This window comes from Culex pipiens, chromosome 2 (assembly GCF_016801865.2).
Source record: "Culex pipiens pallens isolate TS chromosome 2, TS_CPP_V2, whole genome shotgun sequence".
In the NCBI taxonomy this organism is placed as follows: domain Eukaryota; kingdom Metazoa; phylum Arthropoda; class Insecta; order Diptera; family Culicidae; genus Culex; species Culex pipiens.
Genome location: NC_068938.1, coordinates 20,118,709 through 20,145,911, shown reverse-complemented (window position 1 = coordinate 20,145,911; position 27,203 = coordinate 20,118,709). Strand labels below are relative to the sequence as shown.

At 34.3% G+C, this 27,203-nt stretch overlaps 1 protein-coding gene across 1 annotated transcript in view; it reads right to left on the bottom strand.

The window, feature by feature from the left end:
• The window catches only part of LOC120432468 (homeobox protein ARX-like), a 36,757-nt gene extending 13,674 nt beyond the window's left edge, over nt 1–23,083 (bottom strand). Inside the window, exons 1-4 of the mRNA XM_039597697.2 lie at nt 22,417–23,083; nt 19,927–20,292; nt 13,628–13,950; nt 6,282–6,339 (exon numbers count right to left, since the gene is read on the bottom strand). Coding sequence (XP_039453631.1) covers nt 6,282–6,339; nt 13,628–13,950; nt 19,927–20,292; nt 22,417–23,056 — 1,387 coding nt within the window. The 5' untranslated portion in view covers nt 23,057–23,083. The remainder of the gene's footprint in view (nt 1–6,281; nt 6,340–13,627; nt 13,951–19,926; nt 20,293–22,416) is intronic.
• Nucleotides 23,084–27,203: the final 4,120 nt, after the last annotated feature.

The following is a 27,203-nucleotide window of genomic DNA, read 5'->3' as shown; positions in this document are numbered from 1 at the left end:
CCCGGAATATGAGAGAAATCCTATCATCCGACATATCAAACTTCATGAAATTGACAGATATGTCAATCTACGGTCATGACAATGTTCGCTGACCCTTCCTGGCCAATTTGGAACCGGTTACTGGTGCCCCCTAGGGACCACTTCCGGAATATGAGAGAAACCCTATCATCCGACATATCAAACTTCATGAAATTGAAAGATATGTCAATTTACGGTCATGCCATTGTTCGCTGACCCTTTCTGGCCAATCTGGAACCGGTTACCGGTGGCCCCTTGGGGACACTTCCGAAATATGAGAGAAACCTTATCATCCGACATATCAAACTTCATGAAATTGAAAGATATGTCAATCTATGGTCATGCCGTTGTTCGCTGATCCATTCTGGCAATTTTGGAACTGGTTCCTGGTGGCCCCTTGGGGACATTCCAAGAATATGAGAGAAACCCTATCATTCGACGCATCAAACTTAATGAAATTGAAAGATATGTCAACCAACGGTCAGCGAACAACATCATGTCCGTAGATTGACGTAGTTTTCAATTTCATGAAGTTTGATATGTCGGGTGGTAGGGATACATTCATATTCTGGGAGTGTCCCCAAGGGGCCACCGGTAACCGGTTCCAGATTGGCCAGGATGGGTTAGCGAACATTGGCATGACCGTAGATTGACATATCTTTCAATTTCATTAAGTTTGATATGTCGGATGATAGGGTTTCTCTCATATTCCGGAAGTGTCCCCAAGGGGCCACCGGTAACCGGTTCTAGATTGGCCAGAAAGGGTCAGCGAACAATGGCATGACCGTAAATTGACATATCTTTCAATTTCATGAAGTTTGATAAGTCGGATGATAGGGTTTCTCTCATATTCCGGAAGTGGTCCCAAGGGGCCACCAGTAACCGGTTCCAAATTGGCCACAATGGGTCAGCGAACATTGGCAGGACCGTAGATTGACATATCTGTCAATTTCATGAAGTTTGATATGTCGGATGATAGGGTTTCTCTCATATTCCGGAAGTGTCCCCAAGGGGCCACCGATAACCAGTTCCAAATTGGCCACAATGGGTCAGCGAACATTGGCATGACCGTAGATTGACATATCTTTCAATTTCATGAAGTTTGATATGTCGGATGATAGGGTTTCTCTCATATTCCGGGAGTGTCCCCAAGGGGCCACCGGTAACCGGTTCCAAATTGGCCACAATGGGTCAGCGAACATTGGCAGGACCGTAGATTGACATATCTGTCAATTTCATGAAGTTTGATATGTCGGATGATAGGGTTTCTCTCATATTCCGGAAGTGTCCCCAAGGGGCCACCGGTAACCGGTTCCAAATTGGTTACAATGGGTCAGCGAACATTGGCATGACCGTAGATTGACATATCTTTCAAATTCATGAAGTTTGATATGTCGGATGATAGGGTTTCTCACATATTCCGGAAGTGGTCCCAAGGGGCCATCAGTAACCGGTTCCAAATTGGCCACAATGGGTCAGCGAACATTGGCATGACCGTAAATTGACATATCTTTCAATTTCATGAAGTTTGATATGTCGGATGATAGGGTTTCTCTCATATTCCGGGAGTGTCCCCAAGGGGCCACCGGTAACCGGTTCCAAATTGGCCACAATGGGTCAGCGAACATTGGCAGGACCGTAGATTGACATATCTTTCAATTTCATGAAGTTTGATATGTCGGGTGGTAGGGATACATTCATATTCTGGGAGTGTCCCCAAGGGGCCACCGGTAACCGGTTCCAAATTGGCCAGGATGGGTTAGCGAACATTGGCATGACCGTAGATTGACATATCTTTCAATTTCATGAAGTTTGATATGTCGGATGATAGGGTTTCTCTCATATTCCGGGAGTGTCCCCAAGGGGCCACCGGTAACCGGTTCCAAATTGGCCACAATGGGTCAGCGAACATTGGCATGACCGTAGATTGACATATCTTTCAATTTCATGAAGTTTGATATGTCGGATGATAGGGTTTCTCTCATATTCCGGGAGTGTCCCCAAGGGCCCACCTGTAACCGGTTCCAGATTGGCCAGGATGGCTCAGCAATTAACGGCATTACCAAAGATGGACATATGTTTCAATTTCATGAAGTTTGATATGCGACATGATGGGTTTTCAACAAAAGAATCAAATTGGCCGTTCATCGGGTACCCGGGAACCGGTTCCAGGTTACCCGGAAGTGGCCACTAACACTCCAGAGTGGTTCTGGCAATCGTGTATTGTGTTTTTAGTAAGTTTTATGGATCAATTTCAACTATCAAGAGAGTATTGGTATCACATATACGTGAAAAACAGTAAAATATGAACTTTTCGGATGTTCCGGATTTCCAGAACCGGTAGGTCACCTGGCCCTGATATTAATATTTGTGGTCAAAGTACAGGTATATACCTGTCGAATGCAACCCGGAGCATCCTGATTGGTTTAAATTTGCCGGAGATACAGGTCGTCAAAGTTGGGGTCTCAAAAAGGCCTTTTTTCGGTTGTAGCCGATTCCCGGTGGCCACAGTGACCAAATCCGGTATTCCGGGTCGGTTTCGAAAAGGGGACGTTCTAAGCTTTCATTTGTGACCAAAAGAACCGGAATCGGTCAAAAACTGGATTTTTGACGATTTTTTAAAGTTTGGGGTCGAAAAGGACCCCAATACCTTTAAAGTAACTTTTGTTATGGACGCTCCCCTAGGGGTCGTCCGAGGTTTATTTGTTTTGTGAAATGTGTATTTATACTATAAATTTAATGTCAGAAAATTTGAAGGCTCTAGCATGTATATAACAAAAGTTATGGCAAATTTAATTTTCAAAAAGGCCGAAAAGGACCCCAATACCGTAGGAAGGTTAAATAAATATTCAATCTAAAACTTTAACTTCAAAAATCTCAGAAGATAAATCTTTCCATAAATTTTTGACTTATTTCCAGAATTTTAGCTATTATTTAGAAACAAAAAAATCAACTTTTAGATTTTAGTTTACAAAAAAAAACCAACGACAAATTCAGCTTTCATTTGCAAAATTCTAAGAAACATAAAATTTATAAATCGTTCAATTAAATTACACAGTTCAACAAAAAATCAAATGTTTCTTGTCTCTGAGACGAGAATATGTGTTCCTAGTAGATTTTTGCCTGCTGAATCCGAATCCGGGTCCAGAATTGCTCCAAATGGTCCCAATTTTGAGATACACCCGTTTGAAATGTTAGTTTAGGCCAAAATTAGCTACTTTGTCGACTATTTTACAAAAGAACTATTGAATCAACAAATAAACCAATACATGTATCTTAAAGTTCACGTTTTCCCCTTTCTGAAACACCCCTGGTTTTTAAAATTTGATTGTTTCTACGCATATTTATAGCCATTTTAAAATTAGAATTTGACTTGCATGCAAGTTGGAAAAACTTGAATGAGAACCAACTGAAAATTTAATTTTAAAATGGCTATAAATATGCGTAGAATCAATCAAATTTTAAAAACCAGGGGTGTTTCAGAAAGGGGAAAACGTGAACTTTAAGATACATGTATTGGTTTATTTGTTTATTCAATAGTTTTTTTTTGTAAAATAGTCGACAAAGTAGCTAATTTTGGCCAAAACTAACATTTCAAACGGGTGTATCTCAAAATTGGGACCATTTGGAGCAATTCTGGACCCGGATTCGGATTCAGCAGGCAAAATTCTACTAGGAACACATATACTCGTCTCAGAGACAAAATCTTGTTGGACTGTGTTATTGTTCATTTCTCCCCACCTTCCCCTGAATAAACCCATTACTGAACTACTAGACTGAAGAGCTTCAATCTAAATGTTCTCCAAAATTCATTTCATTTTATTTTTTTCAAAAATCCCAAAAAATAAAATCAAAATTTTGTTTTGAACAAAAAATGCCCTATCTGGATTTTGCGGATTCGAAAAGAATATTAGAGCAATTCTCTAGAATTTCACATTTTTTTGAAATTACTTATTTTGTATTTTTTATTTGAATGAAACTTTTTTCTTGTAATTTTGCTTCATTCGTTTTACTATAAAATGGTACACGGAAAAAAATCTTGGCGATTTTTTAATTATTTTTTTTCACAAAAACTCAATTTCCCAAAAAAATTGATATGTTTCAGGGGGCCAAAACTCGCAACTTTTGAGCCAAAAAGAATTATGATCAAAAATGTTGCCACCGAGTTACGATTTTTGGAAATTTCGAAATTTTACGCATAATTTTTTGTGTGAATTTGAATTTGCAATCGAAAAGTACTTTACAGATTTTTTTTTTGATAAAGTGCCTCTTTTCAAGATATAGGTAGCCACCGAAAGTTTGATTTCAGTGAAATATTTGCAGGTTTTCGATTTTTAAAAATAGTGACCATGATTGACCATCTCTGATTTTTTTTTGCAAGGAATTTTTTTTTCCAAAAATCACAAATTTTTTTTTTGCTATACCGGCCGATTTCGTAGAGAATTGCTCTTTTTTGACTGAGATACAGTCCATTGAAGCTTAAACTTTGTGAAAACTGAGTTTTTTTCAGTGTCTCCTAATAAGCCTTACTTTTCTGATATGGACAAAGTTTCAATCGATTAAAAAAAGATATGGAAAAGTCGATTTGCGAAAACGTAGAGAATAACTTATTACCAAGAAAAACTTATTATATTGCCCTTAAAAAAATATGTCGCACAATTTTTTACATATTAGTTACAAAAAAAGCGATGTTTTTTTTAAAAACGTGAGTACATTGAGAATCGGTAGTAAAAAAAAATCACATCAACATAAAATATCCAAATAAACACCATTTAAAGCTGCAAGTTATCGAAAAATACATCTCTTTTCGAATAAAAAAAATAAACTGCGTAAATTGAAAAAGCATAAAACATTAACTTTTTGACAAGTTATGTCCTTTTTCAATTTAGCAATTTATATTCCGACTTCAGGTCTACAGAACTTGTTAAAAAAATTGCAAATCACAAAACAAAAATCAAATCAAATTATTCGCTCTACAGCATTGCCTTGGCGTTCTCGATTGCGAGATTCCTACTCGAAACTAGGTGTTCGAAGGCTTGATTGTTGAGGCAATTGCAAACCTCTTTTTACACCTTAGCTTCCATCCACCCCGGGATTCGAACTGACGACCTTTGGATTGTTAGTCCAACTGCCTACCAGCGACTCCACCGAGGCAGGACCCAGGGAGACGACTCCTACACCTGGACTGAGCTAACGACCTAACCTTTTTTAGGTTAGTCCGGGACCAACATTTACTTCCCTTCCGAAGGAAGGCGTGATCAGACAAATCTCGTCTCGAAAAATGCCACCGGGACCGTCTGGGATCGAACCCAGGCCGACTGGGTGAGAGGCAATCACGCTTACCCCTACACCACGGTCCCGTCACAAAACATATTTACTTTTTTGCAAACCTTCGAAAAATTGCATCCCGTTGCAAATCATGACCTTTTTCCCCATCAAAATTTTCACCCCGACCCCGATTGCGTGCAGCATATTAAACCACTAAATCATCGGCGCTGAAAAATGGGGGTCAAAATTCAATAAAATGGCCCTTCCCCAGGATCAAAATTAGATTATGTCCTAAATTGATGACAACCGAATCCGAATAAATATGTTTTAAATATTTTCGGGGCTAAACAACAACATATGACCCCGGTTATTCCTTGGAAAAGTATGTATATAGTTTGGATTCGTTAGACGAAAAGGGTTACGACTAAAGGCAAAGTGGATGGTGTTGGAAATTTTATTTATTCAATCTGCCTGCGGTTGCCGACGCACGGCCCTTTTTCCTTCAGGAAAATGGCAATGGGCAATAATTTCCATTCCCGTTCCAAGCGTTCCGAGCTAGCAGCCTGAATTGGCGTAAAAATTCGAGTGGTGTTTAGATAAATAAACATAAATCCTTGCGCCTAATAAATTTATTGAACGTTGTTTGTGGACGGTGGTGGTGGAAAGTGGGAGGAAAATTGGAAAAAGAGGGCACACGATCGGAAAATAGCAACGTGCGTGTGCGAAACATTTTCCGGTTGTTTAACTTAAAAGTGGAGGGAAATTTGGAAAGGGACGAGAACGGAAGGTGTGTGTGTGCTTTGAATTTGCGATTAACAAATTACGCAAATCGCAAATTGAATTAGGTTGATTATTTAAATACATGATGAACTGATTTGAAATATTGGATTTTAGAATTTACGCTTCGCGAAGGGGGAAGAGGGGACAAACGGGAGTGAATGAATTGAATTGATTTTCAGTTTTTGATGAAGAGGAAAAACATAGGATGGACTCACCTTTGTGTAGTTGATTCTCGTGCTTTCGACACTTGGCTCGGCGATTTTGGAACCATACCTAGAATAAATTATAAATAAAAGAACATTTTAGATTCATGTTTTTGAGAAACAGATTTTATTTATCTTTAATTATAATAATCTCTTTGTTTCAAATACTGGTTGTAGAAATCTTATGTCAACTATTTTTAAATAAGTTATTCCACCATAAATCAAAATAAACTAAATATGAAAATGAATGAGAATGAATTTTGAACATTTAAAACGTACATTTTATAATAAAAATTTCTATAATTTCATGCATTTAATGATATATTTTACGTAAAAGTTTATAATATAAGTTTTGTGGCTTGATATGTATTAAGTTTTTTCATACTTTTTGACATCCGAGAATCTTTAATCAAAGCTGAATTCCTCTTGGGAATTATTTATAATTAACATAAGAAAAAAAAATATTCGAGAAAATAATATTTGAAAAAAAAAACTATCAATCTATCTGAAAACTAAAATCTATTTGAATAATATCAGAACTGTCCATTTCAATAATTTTATTAAAAAAATACTGACAATATTACTATAATTTAGGGTGCAATTTTTTTTTGGTTTTTACGTACATTTAAATTTTACAATAATTCAAAATACTTTAAAACTGATTCAATCATGCCAAAAAAGATTAAGGCTGTTGCAAATATTTTTCAAAGTTCAGGGAATAGAAAAACATATTTAAAGTTTAAAATGTCACTGGAAAAAAACTAGTACAAACGCGTGTTTATGTTTTCATTGTTATTCAAATGGGCACCTTTAGACATTTGACAAATTTTGCATTTTTTGCCAGAGATCGTAAAATTAAAATCGGTAATGAATTCATTGATGTTTGCTTATTTTTTCGCAGAAGCATAAATTAATTTTTTTTGTGATTTTTTTAGATTGGCTTGGAATTATTTTTTTTTACTTTAGCTAATCTTTTCCTTTTTTTACTCAGCTAATCTTTTCCATCCTTTTCGAACTTTTTTTTTACAACGATAACTACCAAATAATAGAGAAATCAACAAGCACGTTCTTCGATCTTACTACATCATTTATCCAACTAAATTCTGTATGTTTTCCTATTCCTATTTTACACCAAAGTGAATCGAAACCCAACCACTCACTCAAGCGCCACCACTATCCGAAAATCTCGTCCATTAGCTCCGTGTAAAAAGAGCCATTCAATTAAATTAATTTGCTCAACATTATGTAGTGAATTTGACGCGTTACGTAAATCGGACATTAATTTTCCACTAATTGATTGGATTGCTTCTTTGCTTTGCTTCACTTTGCCATCCCAAGCCAAGGACTGGGTTTTCTCCTGCTGCTTCACAACTTTGATATTTATCTTCCGGGAAAACACTTTTATATCTCGATTTGTCGCCTCCGTCCGGGGGATTTTCCCTCCCCTCTAGAAGATGAACTTTTGTGGGGGGGCGGAGAATCCGTCGCGTCAACCGGGCACATCCCCCATGGGAACAGTTCGTATCACAGATTTTGTATGGCATTATTTATTGCTCCGTGATGAAAATGCCATTTCTTTTCTTTTCTTCTTTTCGAGAGGCACTTTCTAATAAACGAAAGTTAAGCGTTTGTTCGCGATACTCGCACAGCTCGGCAATTAGATGACCACTTTTTGTATGATTCCAAAGGGGTCGTCAGTTTTTCCTCGGAACTAGAGAAAACGCTGCCTTTTCCAGCTCGGGAAAATCCCAGTCGGTGCTCGGTGATGAACAAAGAAAGCTAGTTTGAAGCAATTTATATCAATTTTCGCCGGAGCTGTTAAATTAACTGTGAGTTATGGGTCAGCGAGGAACATAATTTTTGACTTGATGCGCCGCCGCCGGGCAAAAGGTTAGCTTTAGAGGAGTCACATGACCTGCAACAGTGGACACTAGGAGAGCCAGGAGGGGGAATAGAACAGTGTGTCCGAGTATCGCTGATTTATGTGCAATTTTGAGCTGCTAAGTGGTCAAGCAAATTGAGTTAATTCTGTGTCGAATTAAAGGATTTATCGCTTCCTTGAGTTGCATTCAATTCTCGTTTGCTACTCTAATACTGTTTAAGAGCAGCAACAATTTTAAAAAAGTCAAGCTTTATTTGAACGTAAGGGAAGCGTATATATTTTATTAATTTTGGTTTCGGGCTGCAAAATTATTGTTAAGCCAGAAAATGATTAAATAAACCAAGACCAAGGCACATAAACGTTTAGGTTAAGTACACGGAGAGACCGTGCCCAGAAATTTTAACAATTAAAATTGTTGATTTTACTTTCGTAAATTTTAACAAAAACGTACTTGTCACTGCCAATTTTCAGTTAAATTAACCAAAATTTAGTATTAACTTAATAATCAGTTTGTTGAAAATGCTAGAGGCAAAAAGCTAACAGATTTCCCGAACTCGAATGAACGTGCTCGACTGTTAGCTTTGGTTTTAGAAAAATCAAGAATTTTGTTGGTTGAATAGAATTAACAATTGGTTGAATATTTAAAAGATGATCTTGGGTTTGTTTACGTCTGTCATTTGAAGTCAGGATTCGAACGAGAGCGGTCGATTTGTTGAGTTTGTGTTGTTAATTATGAAGTGAGAGGATGTGAAAGGTGAAAATTACACTATTTGGCTAATATTGAAGTGGCAAATCAAAGTGTCGCAACTGGGGAGGTGGAATTGGTGAGTAGGTTTGTTGATGGTTTCTTTGCAGGTGATAAACTATGAAGAGCAAGAGGACGACCTTCGCCATGAGGACCTCCAATGCTAGGGAGTTGAACACGTTATAAAAATGTTTGATGGAACGAGAGGGCAATAGAAGAGAAATGCGGGCCGACTCTTCACGGATAGAGCAGCCCGGGCAAATTTAACAAAATGTTGGTTAATCCAAGTAAGTATGGGTTTATTTTTACACAATAATTTATGTAATGTGATTCTTATTAGAAAACTGAATCACTCAAAAGCTTCGTGCTTACGACGGATAAAATCTTAATGAACCATTATTTTTTTCAGAATCATCAATTATAAAATACATAGAAATGCCATATGTTCGCAACATGTACAACACAAAAAATAGAGATGAAATAAAATATAAAAAAAATTAAAATATATAAAATATATAAAAGAAGATAATTATTATCTTGAAAGTTTTGTTGCAATACGACTGCTCAATAAACTGGTAAGTAAAACTCAAAATATTTTTTTCAGGAATCGGAGTACGTTGAATAAATTGAATCAAATGCAATGAAAGTTTGTTGCCAAAACTAATTGTTAAATTAATGCAACATTGGTAAGTAGCATTATTGATATTTCTTCTTTCCTCAATATAATTTCATTTATTTATGTTCCTTTTTTCAGTTTATAGCCGAAATTAAGAATTTTGTATTAAATTACTAATACATCTCACATGTCTATTTGCAGCAAAAAGTTCACTTTAGTGAAAATTCTGTGTCCAACCACAAGAAAAATAACTAAACCTGAGACCATTGTAGATGATGATGACTTATCGGATGATTTCACAGTGATGGTAAGTGGATACAACACTTAATTTTATACAACATAATAAAAATATAAGCTTAAAACTTGGTGAAAATTTTGCTCGATTTCTATTTTTCAGGAATTGTTAAATTAAACATCTTTTTTAAATATGTTTAACAAAATTTGCAATATGCTTTTTCATTATTTTTAGTTCAATGCAACGTAATTTTTTAAAACATTAATCAAACTTTACATGTTTTATAACAACAGTTAAAAAAAAGTTTTGTTTTGATGCTTTTTAACAGTAACTTAACAACTTCATGCAAAAAAAACAAATTAGTACAAAACGTTACATTTTAAGGCAGAATAAATGCGAAAATAAAAACACTCAGCATTAATTTGTGAGGCATTATTACAAAATTTACTGCAAATTCAATAAAAATATTGCTAACAACAGCTAATTATTGACTACATGTACGAATATTTTTCTGTATTCAAGTAAGACAATAGTTAAAATATAGCTAGAAATTCGGCCCAGCCTATATCGTTAGATAATTAATGAAAATATATATCAACACTTACATAAATTATGTCTAATTAAGAAATGTTTTGTTATAAAACACTAATAATTTGCTGCATGCAAAAAAAATTCGGTTGAAACAACGAAAAAAAATTGTTGAAAAATAGTTGAAAAACATTTCCCAGCCAGTTTTTAACAGAATATTCCACAATATTTCAGCTGAAAACAAGAAATTTTTAGTTAATTTTCTGAAAAAAATATTCTAGCAGTCGACTGCTAGAATTTTTTTCGGCCATTTAACCAACAAAAATGGCAATTCCAAGTATTTTTTTAGTTAATTTTAATGACCGGTGGTCAGCAATTTCGGGTTAACAAAATCAACAATCGATTGTTGAAAAAAAGCTGTGTAAAAAATTAACCCATACTTTTAGTTAAATTAACCAAGATTTTCTTAGATTTGCCCCGGCCGGTCTCTCCGTGTAGTTAAGAGCCTTATTTGTTCAATAAATTTTTGATCGCGTTCTTGGTGTTCACCACAACAATCTTGAAATTTGATATGCGGATTTGTGATTTCTTGTGTTCCATCATTCCAAGATAAATTTATATAAAACACTAAATAGAACGAAGAAACCCAATAACAAGAGAAGTAAAGTTTTCGTAGAACAATAGTTGTTGCTGACCTCCTGAACACGAGAAAAATGATCATTTTCTTTAAAAATGAACATTTAGGCAGTAGAGGGTTAAGTATGAAAAACAAAAAAAATATTCCTTCCTCGACCTTAAGTACTGATGACTTTTCAGAAGGAACACAAAAATCAAAATGTTAAATTTAAAAAAAACAAAAACTGAAGAAATCAAAAATTAAAGAACTCAAAAATTTAAGAATTGAAAACTCTTCAAAAAAATATCTAAAAACAAAAATGTTTATATTTCGAAAAATCTTAAACTCAAGGATTCGTAAGTTTTAAAATGCCGGAATTAAATTTTACAATTTAAAAATCCTTTAATTCTTAAATACCTAATTGTTTTAAATCAGACATTTTTAGAGTCAAAAACATATTCCTTGATCTTTGAATTTTAGAATTAAAAAAAATATTCATTGGCAAAAACCAGGGGGATGATAAAGGCAGCCATCTTGGGAGTTGAGATTAATATCACGCGCAAAGTGCGTACAGGTAAAAACAAAAATATTTTTTTATTTATATTTTTTTTTTCATAGCATAAATTCTGATTTACTGTAGTAAATTCAAAATACACAGTACTTCAGTTAAATGTTTCATGTGATAAAAGTACAACTTTGAATGAAGTTATCGGTCAGATGTGTTTTTAAGGATCCCAACTTTAGTAGTTTATTTTGCGCATAATTGAGAAAAAATCACCTCAAAAACATACACTACCTTTTAAACATGAATTGCGGTATAATTTTACATGAACAAAATAATCAGTTGGTTTGTTTTGGTTCCATAATGAACAGCTGTTCTGTTGTTCTGGCTTTGTTTTGGTGCCGTAAATGACTGTTCCCTTTTGTTCTGGTGCCGTAATTGACAGCTGGTGATGGCTGCGGCGAGCTGCTTGTATTGAGTTATAGATGTCGCCCCCTAGGCAAAAACACATGAAACAAGTCAAACTTCGAACCTTAGAATTTTCCTAAATTTTAAAAGTTCTTCTTTCCAGCGCTTTTTAAAGATCAAAAATTGGTTAACAAATTGATTTTTGCCGATTTTTTAGATCGAAGCCCGCCTAGAGGCAGGTTTGGATAGCAGAGGGTTAAAAATTGAATTTTAGCGTTATTTAATATTTAAATTTTGATGTCCTGAACTTTCCAAATCTTGAATCTTCGATTTTTTTTTCAATTTTAACTTTTGAATTTAAGCATTTTTAAATATTTTGGTCTTTATTTTTTTTTTAATTTCAGATTTTTTAATATTTTGAATAAAGAATTTTTTAACTTCGATTTTTTTTTCAATTTTAGGATTTTTGAGTTTTCTAAGCTATTTTTTGTTATTTTTTGGAATGTTTGTTCTTGTTTTTTTTTTTTAATTTCTGATTATTGTTTTATTTTTCGATGCCAAAACCATTCAGAATATGTGTCGTAGATGTTGTTGCCATCGATTTTCAGCATTTTTTTTTAACTTTTAGTGCAACAATAAACAAACCTGGCAACAATGTCAGGAGACTTGAAGAAGAAGAATAACAAAAACAAAACCCTAAGTATAGTATTTGACAGCAGGGTTGCCAGGTTGCCAGTTAAATCTGGGAATGCCAGATTTTTCAAGTGTTAGCCAGAATAAAGTTTAATCATGATCTGTGCCAGATTTTGACACATTTTTCATTTTCGGCTAATTTCAAACAACTTTTTAATTAAAATAAACGTAAATATTTATTTTATTGAAAATGTCTATCAAAGCTTTTTGAGGCCAAATAATTCGATAACCATCTGAATTCTACAAACTTTTAAATAAATTCATGTATCCTCCCTCCTCTTCCTTAATGAAAATTGTATGATTTTCGTCTGCCATGTTTTGCCAGGTTTTTTTTTCTGAATTTTGCCAGATTTTTTTCAATTTGGGCCTGGCAACCCTGTTTGACAGCGCGCATTTGCTGAAATTGCGACACGCAGTTCGAGGCTGATTTGCCGCGGTTACTTTCGGCCAATATTGTAACAAGCAATCAGTTACTTAAGGGTATTCTTTGTACAGGTCACTGGGGAAAATGCCGGTTTTGACCCTTGACAATGTTTTGTAAATAATTAAGCTAAACGAAACCGAATTCTTAAAATATTTAAATAAAGTTGAAATACTTTATAAAGTTGTTTATTCAAAATCTCTGGTCCATGTTTTACAAAATATGTTGTATTGATTCATTGCATTATTTATTTTTATTCCGCATTATTTGACTAAAATGGAGTCGAAGTGAGAAAATAGAAATACTGAATTTTGTTTTGTTCATGATTCGATTATCCGAAGTTCCTCAAATCCTTCGGCTAATCAACAAACTTCGGATAATCGTGGCTTCGGAAAATCGAGTCTGGAATGTACATCGACCGAGATTCGATACAACGGGACGTCCCGTTTACCTTGGAAGCTGTTCAGGAAAACCTGCCGCTTAATTTGTTAAAGTGGTTCATAAAAGAACACATTTTCCGCACCCTTTTAAAGGGTGGCATGATTCGGTGTTATTGCCACTCAATAAAAACCAATTGCCACCTTCTTCTTTTTATAATAGAGTGGCTTTTCCCCTCTTTGAAGTTTTAAATCTACCCTTTCGTGGGATTTCCACTTAATTGTACAAATGTTTAGAACCACCCCATAAAATCTCCCTCCCTCAAGGTACTCACTTGCACCCTCGCCTCGCTCAACCCCAGCCGCTGGCTCAGTTCTTCCCGCATGAAGGCGTCCGGGTAGTGCGTCTCCTCGAACAGTCGCTCCAGCTCGTTGAGCTGCTCCAGGGTAAAGTTGGTCCGCGAACGGCGCTGCTTGTTGTTGGCCAAGCTGGACGCGAGTCCGTTGTGTCCGCCGCCGAGGATTCCGTCCGGTGGAACCGGGGAAGATTTGAGCTTGCCGTCCTCGCTGCCACAGTGCGTTCCCGCTCCGGGTTCGCTCAAGTCGTCCTGGTGCTGGTGGTGATGGTGGTCATCCGGTGAAATCGATTCCCGTTTGTCTGCAAGGGAAGGGGAGAGATTGTTTGGAGAGGTTGTGATTAATGGTTCGTCACGAGACGTCGAGCAGTAATTTGATAGCATCATAATCAGATATTTTGCCAGTTTGGATGTTTCTTGACCGCAAAATTCAGGTTACTTCAGGAAGATCATTAGTCATCTTGAAAACAATTTAACGTTATGTAACAACTTCATTTTGTGTCAAGTTAAATAATATTCTAAATTTTAAAAATACGTGTGTATTTTTTCAACAGAAATAAGAGTAAGATATTTTTCCTTCAAGTTAATTGATTTAATTCTCTTATTTTAATTTGATTTAACTTGATTTTCTTTTCGATTAGGCCACAAACTTTTCATTTAAAATAGTATTGTGTAATATTTTTTTGAAGCAAATCTGAAAAGGAGTTGTAATAAGTCCAGTGAAAACTAATCCAATTCTTAAAAACTAAAAACCTAAAATAAGTCAACATTACAAACAAGATAATCGGAAAAGTTAGCAAAATTATGAGCAACCCACTCCACAAATCTGCACGGTTGATTCGTAGCCCTTGTCGGTATCAACTCTAATCAGACCTTTCAACTTGAACTTACTCCGAATCCCGGAGAATCGAGGCAGAGGCAGAAGGGCGAAAATTAAATCCCGAACCAAAAACAACCAGCAAAACAGGTTCGCCACCACCCTCGCAGTAAATCTTTTATTCATGATTATTTGTAATGCAATTTATATCAATTTAACACAATAATAGTCTAAACTTTTGCTGTTACTGCGCTGGATTAGGAGAGCGGGGGTGCATTTTAGATGTGATTTCTTCGTTCGTTTTGTGAATCTTCTCCTTCAAGGATTGGGAATTCCAAGTGAGGTTATCCCGCTGGTTTTCGCAAGTTTTGCACTTCATAAAACGGCGGCGCTGAAAACAATATGCTCGGTTTTGGCGGTGAATCAATTACATGGAGTCAACGGTTTTTAATCTTATGTGGGATGAATGTTTTATGTTCTTCTTGTGTGCTCGCCAGTCATTTACACAGTTGGATTTCTTTTTTTCAATATAATTTCTCACTGCAAGTGGTTGCTACATCTAGGGGGGCGAATGAAGCTGAAACATTACATTTTGTGTTTATGAGTTTTGAATTTGAATATCGCAGTGGTGCAAGAGAAAATTGTATTGCTGTGGGAGATAATGGAATTAAATTCTCATCACCGAAGGTCATAAAACTTAATTTTGTAGCAATTCAAGTTCCTTTCAAATGAGCTCATGTTGCGCAAATCGTCTGAAGTGGGGTGGTGATTACAAATTATAAGTTAATTGTTGTTTATAGATTTTAAATTTATTTGCCTTTATATCAGTAACGTTTGATTAAATGCTGTAAGGCCACTAGTTTTTGAAGTTTATGTCATCAAAAGGCTTGAAATGCATTATTCTGCGTCAGTAATATTGTTTTTCAATTTCAAATTATTTGCGATTACATTAAATAGTTTTTTTTTTCGACAAATTACATTGTTTTTTTTCTGAATAGTTCTCATCAATACCTACAACTTTGCCGAAGACACAAAACCGATCAGAAAATTCCTTCAAAAGATAAAGGTGGTCGAATACATATTTACGTACCATTTTGTTATAGACAGCAGCTAAAATTGTATCGAGCCTTGAACCAATGACACAATATGGCTTCTTTGGTCATAGGGAAGGCTCCCAAAAAGAATTGAGCCAATTAAAAAAATATAAATAAAATCCATTTTCGGTTTTGGTGGAAAATTGCTCCCATGAGTTTGTCCATAGTATTCTTCATTGCGTTTTGTCAGCAAATTTGTAAAAAAATATTTTCCTGTATTTTCTATATTTTCCTTTTTTTTAATTAATTTGACTCCCGACTTAAGACCAGGACACAATAAAAATTAGAAAAAAATTTATTTCAAGTAGTTATTACAAATTCCAGAGAATTAAAATCCAGATGAGGCAAACAAATAAAAATTTATCAAATTTCAAATGCTTTGCCCAGCTTTCAAATAGTATCAGCTGAGCAATTCTCTACGAAATAGGTCTTTTTATTTAATTTTTTGTATTTTTTAAGCCGGCTGAAACATTTTTGTGCCTTCGGTATGCCCAAAGAAGCCATTTTTCATCATTAGTTTGTCCATATATTTTTTTTCCATACAAATTTGGCAGCTGTCCATACAAAAATTATATATATAAAATTCAAAAATCTGTATCTTTTAAGGAATGTATTGTTCGGTGTCTTCGGCAAAGTTGTAGGTATGGATAAGGATTACACTGAAAAAAATGATACACGGTAAATTTTTTTTTTGTGATTTTTAGTTTTACTTAAGGCCAGTGATTTTTCGCGATTTCGCAGAAGCCGCGTAATCCGTGAAATTTCGTAAATACCGCGAAATGCCGCAAAATGTGTATTAATAAATTAACAAATTATGCCTTAATGTATTTAAGAATTGAGTTTTTTTATTATTCAAGCAATCCACAAGATTTTTAACACGCATTATGAAACTAATTTTCGAAAATATTGTTTATTACGAAGTAAGCTTTGGTTGTAACATGCATGATGTTCAAAGCATGTTGAGCAGTTCTCTAGGATTTCGGTAATTCGATTTTTTTTTTGTATTTTTTAATCCGACTGAAACTTTTTTGGTGCCTTCGGTATGCCCAAAGAAGCCATTTTGCATCATTAGTTTGTCCATATAATTTTCCATACAAATTTGGCAGCTGTCCATACAAAAATGATGTATGTAAATTCAAAAATCTGTATCTTTTGCAGGAGTTTTTTGATCGATTTGGTGTCGTCGGCAAAGTTATAGGTATGGATACGGACTACGCTGGAAAAAAATGATACACGGTTAAAAAAATTAGATGATTTTTTTATTTAACTTTTTATCACTGATATTGGATTATTTTTCAAAGGTGGGCAAACATGGGCAAGAATTTCAAAAAAAATAATAACTGCAACTACTTTCAAAATAGTTAGGTTAGGGTAGTCATCAATGATACACTTTTGGTTTTCAACTTTCAACGATTTTTCTAATTTTTTCATCAGCGTGTTCTAATGAGCTTTTTGTTGCATTTTCTTTCTTTTAATGTGTTCTAACATTGACCAAAATATGAGATCGATCCGACATCTACAGCCAGAGTTATGAAACTGTCTCATTGTAGACGCACTTGGCAGGAAAAATGAGACAGCTGGGGAACAATGAGACACTCTACGAAAATCATCATTTTTCTAGCAAAACATCATGTTTTTGTATTGTTCCATTGCATGTGACTTGCCTTGAATATTTTAGAGCAATTTTGACAACATGAAACTTGAATTAACAAAAGTTACACTAAAAAGTATTAAAATTTTGTAAAATCCATATATTAATACCAAATAACTTTGTATTTTTGGTTAATTGAAGTTTAAACTCTATAAATATGCCAAAAATCACTTTTAATTCATGTTTTGAAAGATTTCCATCGATTTTGAAATGTTTATTGAAGAAAAATCAAAGTGTCTCATTGTTACCCATGGGCTGAAATGAGTGGGGAACAATGAGGCAGCCCTGGATTCTGGGTATATTCTAAATTTTGGCCATATCTAATGAAAGGACATTATAGCCCAGCTTAATATGTACCCTATGAAACGTCGAAAGAAATTTGAAGAAATATTAGTTTTGGTGTAAATGGCAGCCTATGAGCGAAAAAGTTTTTTCTGTTGATAATTTACTTTTACACCCCAGAATCAAACATTTATGAATAACTTTTCAAGGGAGCGTCCATAACCAAAGCCACTATAATGGCAGACGTGTATCCAGTAGACACACCTTTCCCCCAAATATGAGCCTGATTGGTTGAAACTACGACTTGTGAGAGCCATTTTATCATTGTTCCCCGTGTCTCATTGATGACTACTCTACCCTACCTAAAAATGGCTATCACTTGAACTTGATTGCAAATTCGATTATTTTTATCAAAAAATGAAGTTGAAAATTTGTTGCGACTAATATTTCGATTTTTTTTTAAATCAGTATTGATTCAAAAAATTATAGCTCAGTCTAAGATTTTTTCAGTCAAAGACAAAAAAAAATCGAATGACCGAAATTTCAGAGAATTGCTCAGCTTTGTACATTATTACAGTTATGCTACTACCGAAAATTTGTGAAGTATTACAAAATTCACGAAAATAATTTTTCTGAACTTTTAAGTCTTTTTCCGACCTGTATTCTTAAAATTTGAAACTTTAAAAAAATCTAAAAGTGCCCAATTTGATTAAAAATGCACAAAAAATAGTTTAGATTAATTGGGAAGGTTTTTGTATTTTTTTGCTCTCGGATTTTTTGAGGCATTTTTGAATGGAGGGGAAGGGAGAGAAAAACTTGAAATAAAACTTGCAATGGCCTTTTTGGTGATTTAAAGGTAACTTTAATCGTTTATTATATCAATTGAAATTTGATTCTTTATTTTAATTGGAAAAAGGCACTAGACCAAATATCGTTTTTTGTGTATGATTTGTTTTTGAATGATTCAATGAAAACCAATGTTTAAATTAAGTAAATTTTGGTCAAATTGGAAAAAAATCACGTTTGTTTGACAGCTTAATATTCATATTTCTTCTAGGTTTAACATATGTTTATGATTAAATCATACACATTTTGTTTTGTACTTTTGCTTTGTTTTTTTTTTACTGACAATGTACAAAGGAAAACACGGAAAATTAAAATATTTTGATTTGGTGATTAATCAATAATAGAATATTTTTAAAATATGTTTACCAGTTTTTTTTTAAATATTTGTAAAAATTGTTATGAGTTTGTTTTTAATTAGCTTGGGTGTCTTTTCTGATTGTATCTAATTTTTTTCAAAGGATGTTAAACTTATTCAAAATCATGAATAAATCCAAAGACTTTCTCCAAGAACAATTTCATCGTCTACTGGCACCACTCCACTTCACTCTGAATAGGTATCCTTGAAAGCAACTTTTCATTTAATTAAGTCATCTCACACAGCATAACCAATTAATTAATTAGCAGAAACGAGCATCTTTTCCCGAGACTTTGCCAAGACTTTCCCTATGTACGCCGGTTGAGCCCATTTTCCTGGCTGGCTCAGGATTTTCCTTTTATATTAGGTACAGAATATAAACGTGAGATTTTCTTAACAGGAAAACGAAGAAGAAGAAGAAGCAATTCTATATCTTGGGAGAGGTGAAATTGCTTCTGCTCCGGCGGCAACAAGAAAGGGGGAAAAGGGTTCGTTTATGAACCCAACTGTAATCAATTTGATTAAGCTGATGCTCGCGCGTAAATTGCGCGACGTAAAAGGGTGGGATTGAGGGTGTAAGTGTTATGTTTTTTTCCCGCTTTTCCGCTCACTTTCATCGACTTTTCGGGAAAGAGCTGCCGGGGAGGAGAGTAAATTTTCATTGCATTTACATAAAATTTTACTCCTTCTGCTTCGTTTTACGGTGGCGATGGATTTAGGGGTTTCGGTAGCGATAATCCGGTGGAACATTTTTACAACACTAATCAGGTAATTGTGCATGTTTGCACGCTTAATTAACTGGCTGGCAGGGCGAAGTTTCAATTAAGGTAAAATCATTCTGATGAAATTGAATTTATCACCGGATTAAGTCGCGCGTTTTAACTTGTTTTTGTCGATTGAGCAAACCGGTGCTAATTAATGAGTTAACAAATCTTGGGTGGTATGGCTTCGTGGAAACACCTTTTACGAATTAAGTCTTTACTTCTCTCACATTGTTTTCCTCGATCCCTAGTTAAGAGAAAGGGGTGATGATTCTAATTAATTAAATAAATCTTGCTTTCATCTAAATTAACTCGTTAGACACTAGCTAAAAATGCTGATTGAATAAGTGGATTCAAATCATTTTTAAATTTCATTTTAGGCAGACTTGTAAATTCATAAGAAGAATAGAAAATATTTAAACATTTTTTTTTTCAAAACCCACTGAATTATTCTTTCCGTGCATCTCCTCACCTGTGTCGGAGTCATTGTCGGCCATGCTGCTGCTGGTGCTTCTACTCCGGCTGTTGTTGCTCTGGTTGCTGATGATGGCCCCTCCATGGTGGAGTTCCGAGTTGGGTGGCACCGTTGGAGGCAACTGATGGTGCTGGTGATGGTGGTAACCGAGGCCGTTGTTGATTAGATCCACACTTTGCTTGAGCAGTTCGGAGGCGGGTTTTGGTCGCAAACCCGTTGAAGGATCGAGGACCGGCGGAGGTGGTCGTCCGTTGGTGGGAAGGGGCTGGGGATGAAGATGCTGATGCTGCTGGTAGCTGATTGGGTCGGTTTCGGACCGGACCAGGTTTAAGGCAACGTCTTGTTTCGGCTTGGCGGGTTCGTCTGAAAGTAGGAAATGGAATGATCTGAATAATTTTGTACTTGTTTTATATCTAACACTAACATTTGAAATAACTTAAAATAATCGGAACAATTAGGGGAGAGTGAAGAAACTTGATCCCCGGAGACACTTGATCCCTAGCCTGTATCTCGTCAGCATGTGGGTAATAAAATAAGCTTTGTTCTAGAAAGTTGTGCGAAATTGACTCAAACAAAGCAAAAAAAATAAAAATAAATCGGATTGAGTAACACACATTTTTCTAAAAAGTGCTGCAAAAAACCTTAAAACACTTAAAATGTATTCAAACACATATTCTTTATAAATGAATTAATCGATAAACTTATCAACTACAAAACCCTCGCGCATTTGAGGTTAAATTTATCGTCATGCTATTTTTACAAACAATTGTTAAAAAAAGTGCAGTTAGTGATACTTGATCCCTGCATTTTTACAGTAACTCTAATCAGCCTCAAGGTTAATTAATTGGTTTGGTATTTCGTACATGGTTTCCTTTAGTACAATTATAGATGACTTACTGCAGTTAAAACCATTTTTTAAATATGTTGTAAACATAAATTAACAGCTTAAGTAATTATGAAAAAAGTTATTTTTTTTAAGTTTTGAAAAAGGAGATTGTGTCAATCATGTCCGTTCATCGTCACCCACGACAGACATGCACGACAAAACAAACAGAAACGCGAAAAGTAACTTTTTCAAAAAAAAAATCGTAAAATCGCGATAACTCGCAAACCCCTTATGTTTATATATCATTTTTTTGTAATTGTCTGCTCTACAACATTGTTAAACTATGAAAAATAACCCTGCAAAGTTAGAAAAAACACGAAATTTTAAAACAACATTTTTTTCTAAATGAAAAAATGACCCTTCTGGGTTAATGTAGATTGGAAAAGTACATTAAATTTCCATTAAAAGCTCCAATTTTTTTTTACAGTTGAGTAACGAAAAATGGCAGAGTTTTTAAAATTTTTGTTGAGTTTTTTTCTTCGATGTAAAGTACTTTTTTTGGCGGAATTTTTAGTACGCCATCAAATCAGCTTTGTGAGTTGGCGGTGAATGACCCATGTGACTTCGGAGAATCGCTTCACGAACATTTTTTTACTTTTTTTATTTTCTTACTTTTTACATAAATTTTGTATTCTACGACCCGATTTGAGTCAAATTTGAATGATTGATTGTCTTAAAAATTACCAAATGTTTATTTAAATATGTTTTTTCACCGCCATTTTGGCCCCTATCTTGGTTTAAAAAAATCTTAATCGCTTTAGAGCAGTCAAAAATCAAAGATAAGACAATCGATTTTTTTTTTTCGTGATTCGATTATCCAAAGTGAATTTATTCCAAGGCCTTCGGATAATCGAGTCTGGACTGTATAATTTTTTGCTTGACTTGTAAATGTTCCCATGTTGCAGGCAAACAAATACTCTACGTGGGCAAACTCAAAAATAGAGACATGTAAATTTATTGGAGAATCGATGTACTTTTCGAATCTGAGGTAATCCAGAGAGGTTTTTTTTTACATTTTAAAATTTCATGTTCTTGTGAGTTTGCAGTTTTACTTTTAAGAGTATACCAATGCTCTATAAAGTTGTTGTCAAAAAACTAAAATTTTGTATTGTATGTATTTTAATTTTTCAAGATTTATCAGAACTTTACGAAAAGTTTTTTGTAAAAGGAATTATTTGGACAATTTTTGATCAGGTTTTTTAAAGTTTCAGCTTGTACACAGCTTGAATGCGAATTATTATTTCCTAAAATAATGAATAATAAGAATTTATTTGTTTGTTCTCCGAAGAAATCTCGTCTTCTAGCAATTCACGACCCACAAAGAACGTTGTTATGCATAATGTTCTGATCTCTCCGAAAAAAAAAACTGTCAAAATCTAAAAAAAATAACAACTCAGTAGGAAATGAGCAAGCAAGTTTTTCTCAAAAGTTTTGTAAAATTATTTGTTTGAAAAGTAAAAACAGTAAATTGGAATATCAGCTTGAAAATAATGGGACAATTTTTCCTACTTTACACAATTTCGAAGAAAAGGAGAAAATAGAAGAAAAAATCAAATAGGTATAGGATTGCCGACGCAAACTATAACACAAATAACACCCACCTCGCTTTTCCTCCACCAAATCCGCAATCAGCCAATTTTTGGGGACATGCTTTTTGTTGACCGGCGCACTGGGCACTAATCTCGTCACCTCCTCAACACCATCCCCAGCATCACTATCCAGCGAGATTCGCTTATTGTCGTACTTCCGGATTACACTCGTCTCATATCGGCCATTACCAATTACCGTATTGTCGTTATTGTTATTGTTATTACTACTAACGTCACTAACACTACGCTGTTCCACCCCCTCCAACCCGGAAGTGGCTTTAACTTTCTCACTCTGAACAACACCATTTTGACCCCCACTACTGTACGACAGGTCGGTGATTTCGATATCGATCGATTCCTCGTCCTCGTCCACCTCCGACCCTCTACCGTGCGACGTCACCACCACCGGGACCGGATTGTGTGCCAACGTGTGGCTGTGAATTTCCTCCTCCAAATCTCCGCCTCCGCCACTGCTGCTGTTGTTCGACATGAGCTCCGGGTCCGGATCGGTGTTGGTGGAGTTCCGTCGGCGAAAGTCGTCCCCCAGTCGACTTCCGGCCGTACTTCCGACGGCGGTCATGTTTAGAATTTCCAACACGCGACTGTTGTTGTACTCGAAGGATTTGGTTACGAAATGTGCCAGTTGCTCCATTTTGTTGAGGGCTATTGTTTCTTATTTTAGTAGAATTTCAGTCTCAGATTCACTAACATATGTTCACTTCATATAGTTCATCGCTTCATTTTACTTTGCCAAACAGTTTTTTTTTGCATTCTGAAAAGTGGAGAGTTCTCGTTTTAAATTTTTGTAGTATTTGTTTTTATAAATTTGCCCATTAGCACATCAAAGCTTAATAAAACAGTTTTTTTTTTGTTTTCGAAGTAGGTATATTGTGAAATTTTCAATCAAATTAAACCAAATCAAATCAAATAGTTATCTGCTCAGGAAAGAGTCTGAAACATTTCTTGCTTACTTTTTCAAAGGGTCCTAAGAACAAAGAAAACGCATAAAGCATAGGCCAGGCTTGCCCAACGTCCGGCCCGCGGGCCGGATCCGGCCCGTAAAGCCAATTCATCCGGCCCACGACGGCTTTTCAAAATAGCTTTATGACTTGCCCTCAACTCAAGGCTGTTCATGAAATATTCAACTAATAAAATGAGTGTAGAAATTCAAAAAACTGTTTTAACTAAAATTAAATAAGAAACATTCTGTTTGTTTTTTTTTTTTTTGCTTTTGCAGTAAAATTTTGCTGATTCAACGTATTATTTGAATTTTGCCTTTTCTTTTTCAAAATCTATCATTTTTTATAATTGAAATTAATTCTTATCATTTTTATATTAAAAATTAAACTGAAAAATTGCACAGGAAAACTTAATTATCCAATTCGTTGAAATGTGAAATATTTATAAAAAATAGTTTTTTTTGTCAAAAAATGTATAAAAAGACTCTAAATTTAAACTTCTTTCAATTTTTACTGTGTTTACTACAAATTGATGCTTTTCTGTTTTGAAATTTATTTCAAATTTATTTTTTAATAAATGAGTAAGCAAAAAATATTGGAATTTTTAAGAACAACTTTTAAAAAGCAAATTATTCATACTGAAAAGAAAGATCACTGCAAATATTTTTCATTTATGAACAAAAAAATATCAAAATGAGTAAAGAAATCAGGGAACAAAACTTTATTTTTTTCATAAATTTCAATAGTTTACTAAAATTTGAAAAGTAACGAATTTTACAACAATTTACAACAACAACAACGTAAAAAGTGTTTTTTTTTTGTAAGGAGATTTGAATCCGAATTTAGTTTTAATAAATTTTATCATGCCCCATTGATTTTTGTAATATATTGTTGAGTTGAAGAAGTTAAGCTATTAAAAAATTTGCAACGACCAATGAATTTTTGATATATTTTTATAGTCAATGATACTAAAACACACTTTTTTTTTTTCCTAAAACCAAGAAACTTATTTGCAATGCTAGTTTTTTTATTTGTTTACTTTAAAAGAACCTTTTCAAAAAAATATTATGAAAAAAATTGTCTTCTTTTTCAACTTTTGTCAAACATTAGTTCCGGCCCGCCACTCCTGCAGAAAAATAAGATCTGGCCCGCAGAGCCAAAAGGTTGGGCACCCCTGGCATAGGCTGTTTTGAAAAAGAAATCGAGATTTAATTTAAATAAATTAAAATGAAACAAGTGTCTGAAAGCTTTTTATATAATGCTTGAAAAATTAAAATTTTTGGACACGGGGAATTGAACAATAGGTAATAAATTAATAATTAGACTTGTAAAAAAAATACGGTGAGAAAAAATAGTTTTTTAAAGTGTTTTCAGTTTTCTCAATAGAGTAATTGTCTCAAGAGTTTTTTTTTCTGAAATTTTGTTTTGTATTTTTTATTTGGATTAAATCTTGCGTGCAATTTGTATATGACCATTTTTATCCATACAAGTCTCCATACAATCTTGGCAACCGTCCATAAATAAAGGCTATTAATATATTCAAAAACCGGTAGCATGAGTACGGAATTACTGATCGATATGGTGTTATCGGCAGAGTTGGGAGTACACACATTTTGTAAAAAAACCCGATTTAATATCACCAGAGGTGAAATAGAGCCTTTCTTACAAAATGAAGAAACGTCGAGAAATATATTGGTGCAATTAATTTTTCAGAAACATTATGATACAACCCAGTGAGAATTTTACCTAAAGCTTCGAATCTTTTAAGGCTAAACCTCAAATCCCATTTAATTTGAATTTCCGAGGTACATTATTTGTCGCAAGATATTTAAATTTAATTAAGAAAAACATATTGGATTAAAATTATGAGAAAAAAATAAAGGGTACTCAGTCTTTATTGTTAGTCTATGATTAACTTTAAAAAATATGTATCGCTATTGCACTTTGTCGATCTATTATGAGAAGCCAGAAAGAACACTTTCACGCGCAAGCGTAAAAGCGCTGGCGTTCAAGCGCTGGCGTTCAAGCGCTGGCGTTCAAGCGCTGGCGTTCAAGCGCTGGCGTTCAAGCGCTGGCGTTCAAGCGCTGGCGTTCAAGCGCTGGCGTTCAAGCTTCGACTTGACGACTTGTCGAGCTTTCGAGCGAGAACGAGCCGGGACTTTGAATTTGATGTTCAGTATATGATTTTGTATAAATTTAATAGGAAAAAATAGGGTAAAATTAAGACGAAAAACACTAAAATGGATATATCTCTGGAAATACATTTTGGAAATGCTTCAAATTTTGGACCCAAGCAGTTTATGGCGCATGTTTTCGAATGGCTTTTTGTTTGGAACTGAATTCTTTTAATTTGATAGTGTTATCTGTAAAATAGTCCAAAAAATACCTCTGAAAATGGCTTTGACCACATTAACCGGTCGAAAATTGTGAATCGAAAAATAAAATGTTCGTCTCCGACCCCACGGCTACAGATCTGACTTTTAAAAATTGTGGGTTTTACGAGCGGTTTTCCAGTGATGAAAAACACAAATTTTTAAGAGCGGATACAGACATCGCTCATGTGTTTCAGAAAAAGTGCTCTCAAAAATCAGACTTTGAGTTCCGGGTTTCGGGCCAAAATTCAATCGAAAGAGCGCATCTAAACCTTCAATTTAGTAATAGAATTTTTTCCTGGGACGAATCCTCGCCGTGCACGATTTTTTTAAGATTTCTGAGAAAAGCGTTTTTTCTAAAAGCAAACCTTAAACCTTTCTTTTGTAAGAAAGGCAAAACAAAATATTTTTTTTATTGGACATTTCGCACAAAAAATAGAATTGCAGAAAATAACCATTTTAGAAAATTCTCATTTTCTGATATGATTCTGATAACAGTGTTGCCAATTTGTAAAAAATAACGATTTTATTTTTTTAATGAAAATGTTTTCATTTGAAAAATTAGAAAATTTCACTGATTTATCGCCTCTTAAAAATTTGACGCAATTTTGGTGATGTAGAAAAAAAACCTTTTTTTCTGTTTGTTTTTATTTCAGAGTGAGAATCTCAGCAACCATTGGTATAATCTTCAGTACCGTAAAACGGGGTGACTTTGATAGCCGGGGTGACTTTGATAGGTTTGCGATTTTTCCGCAAATTGACGAGTACAATTAAAATACGTACGGAATGGTTTAGAATCATACTGACCGTGGTAGAGAAGTGTTCAAAGTACCTCAATAAGAACTTTGCATAAAATTTTGAAATGTTTAAAAAGTTAGTTAACTATAATTAAGAAAATGTTGATGAAAGTCATTATTTAAAACTTCTCAAATTGTCATGATGTTCTCAATGAACATGATTTTGAATCGGAAAACGGAATGCATTTTCGGGTTCTTTGGACAATTTTCCACTAGGAGAATGTTAAATAAGTTTGTAAATAACAAAGATGATGTGTCCTTGAAACACAATAAAAAAAAAACCCAAATTTATAGGTAATTTCAGTTGAACAAATTTCATGTAAAATGTGAAAACTTGTGATTCGTGCTTTGTATTCAGTTTAAAATGCAATATAAATCGATAATTTTATAAACAAAACTAGTTTTAACAAATTTCAGGCAAAATTCCTACTTTTCAACAATTTTATGTAAAATTTATTATTATTTCGATAAGCTATAAACTTAGTTAGCTAAATATAAACATTGATTTTTTTTTTCTTAAAAACTATATCAGCTACTTTAGTGATGGTACATTTAACGTACAAATAATGTTTGAACATCTTAAATATGATTTTAACAAGAAAAACTATGACTATCAAAGTCACCCCGGAATTTAAACTAAGAATTTTTAACATAACTATTTTTCTAAACAC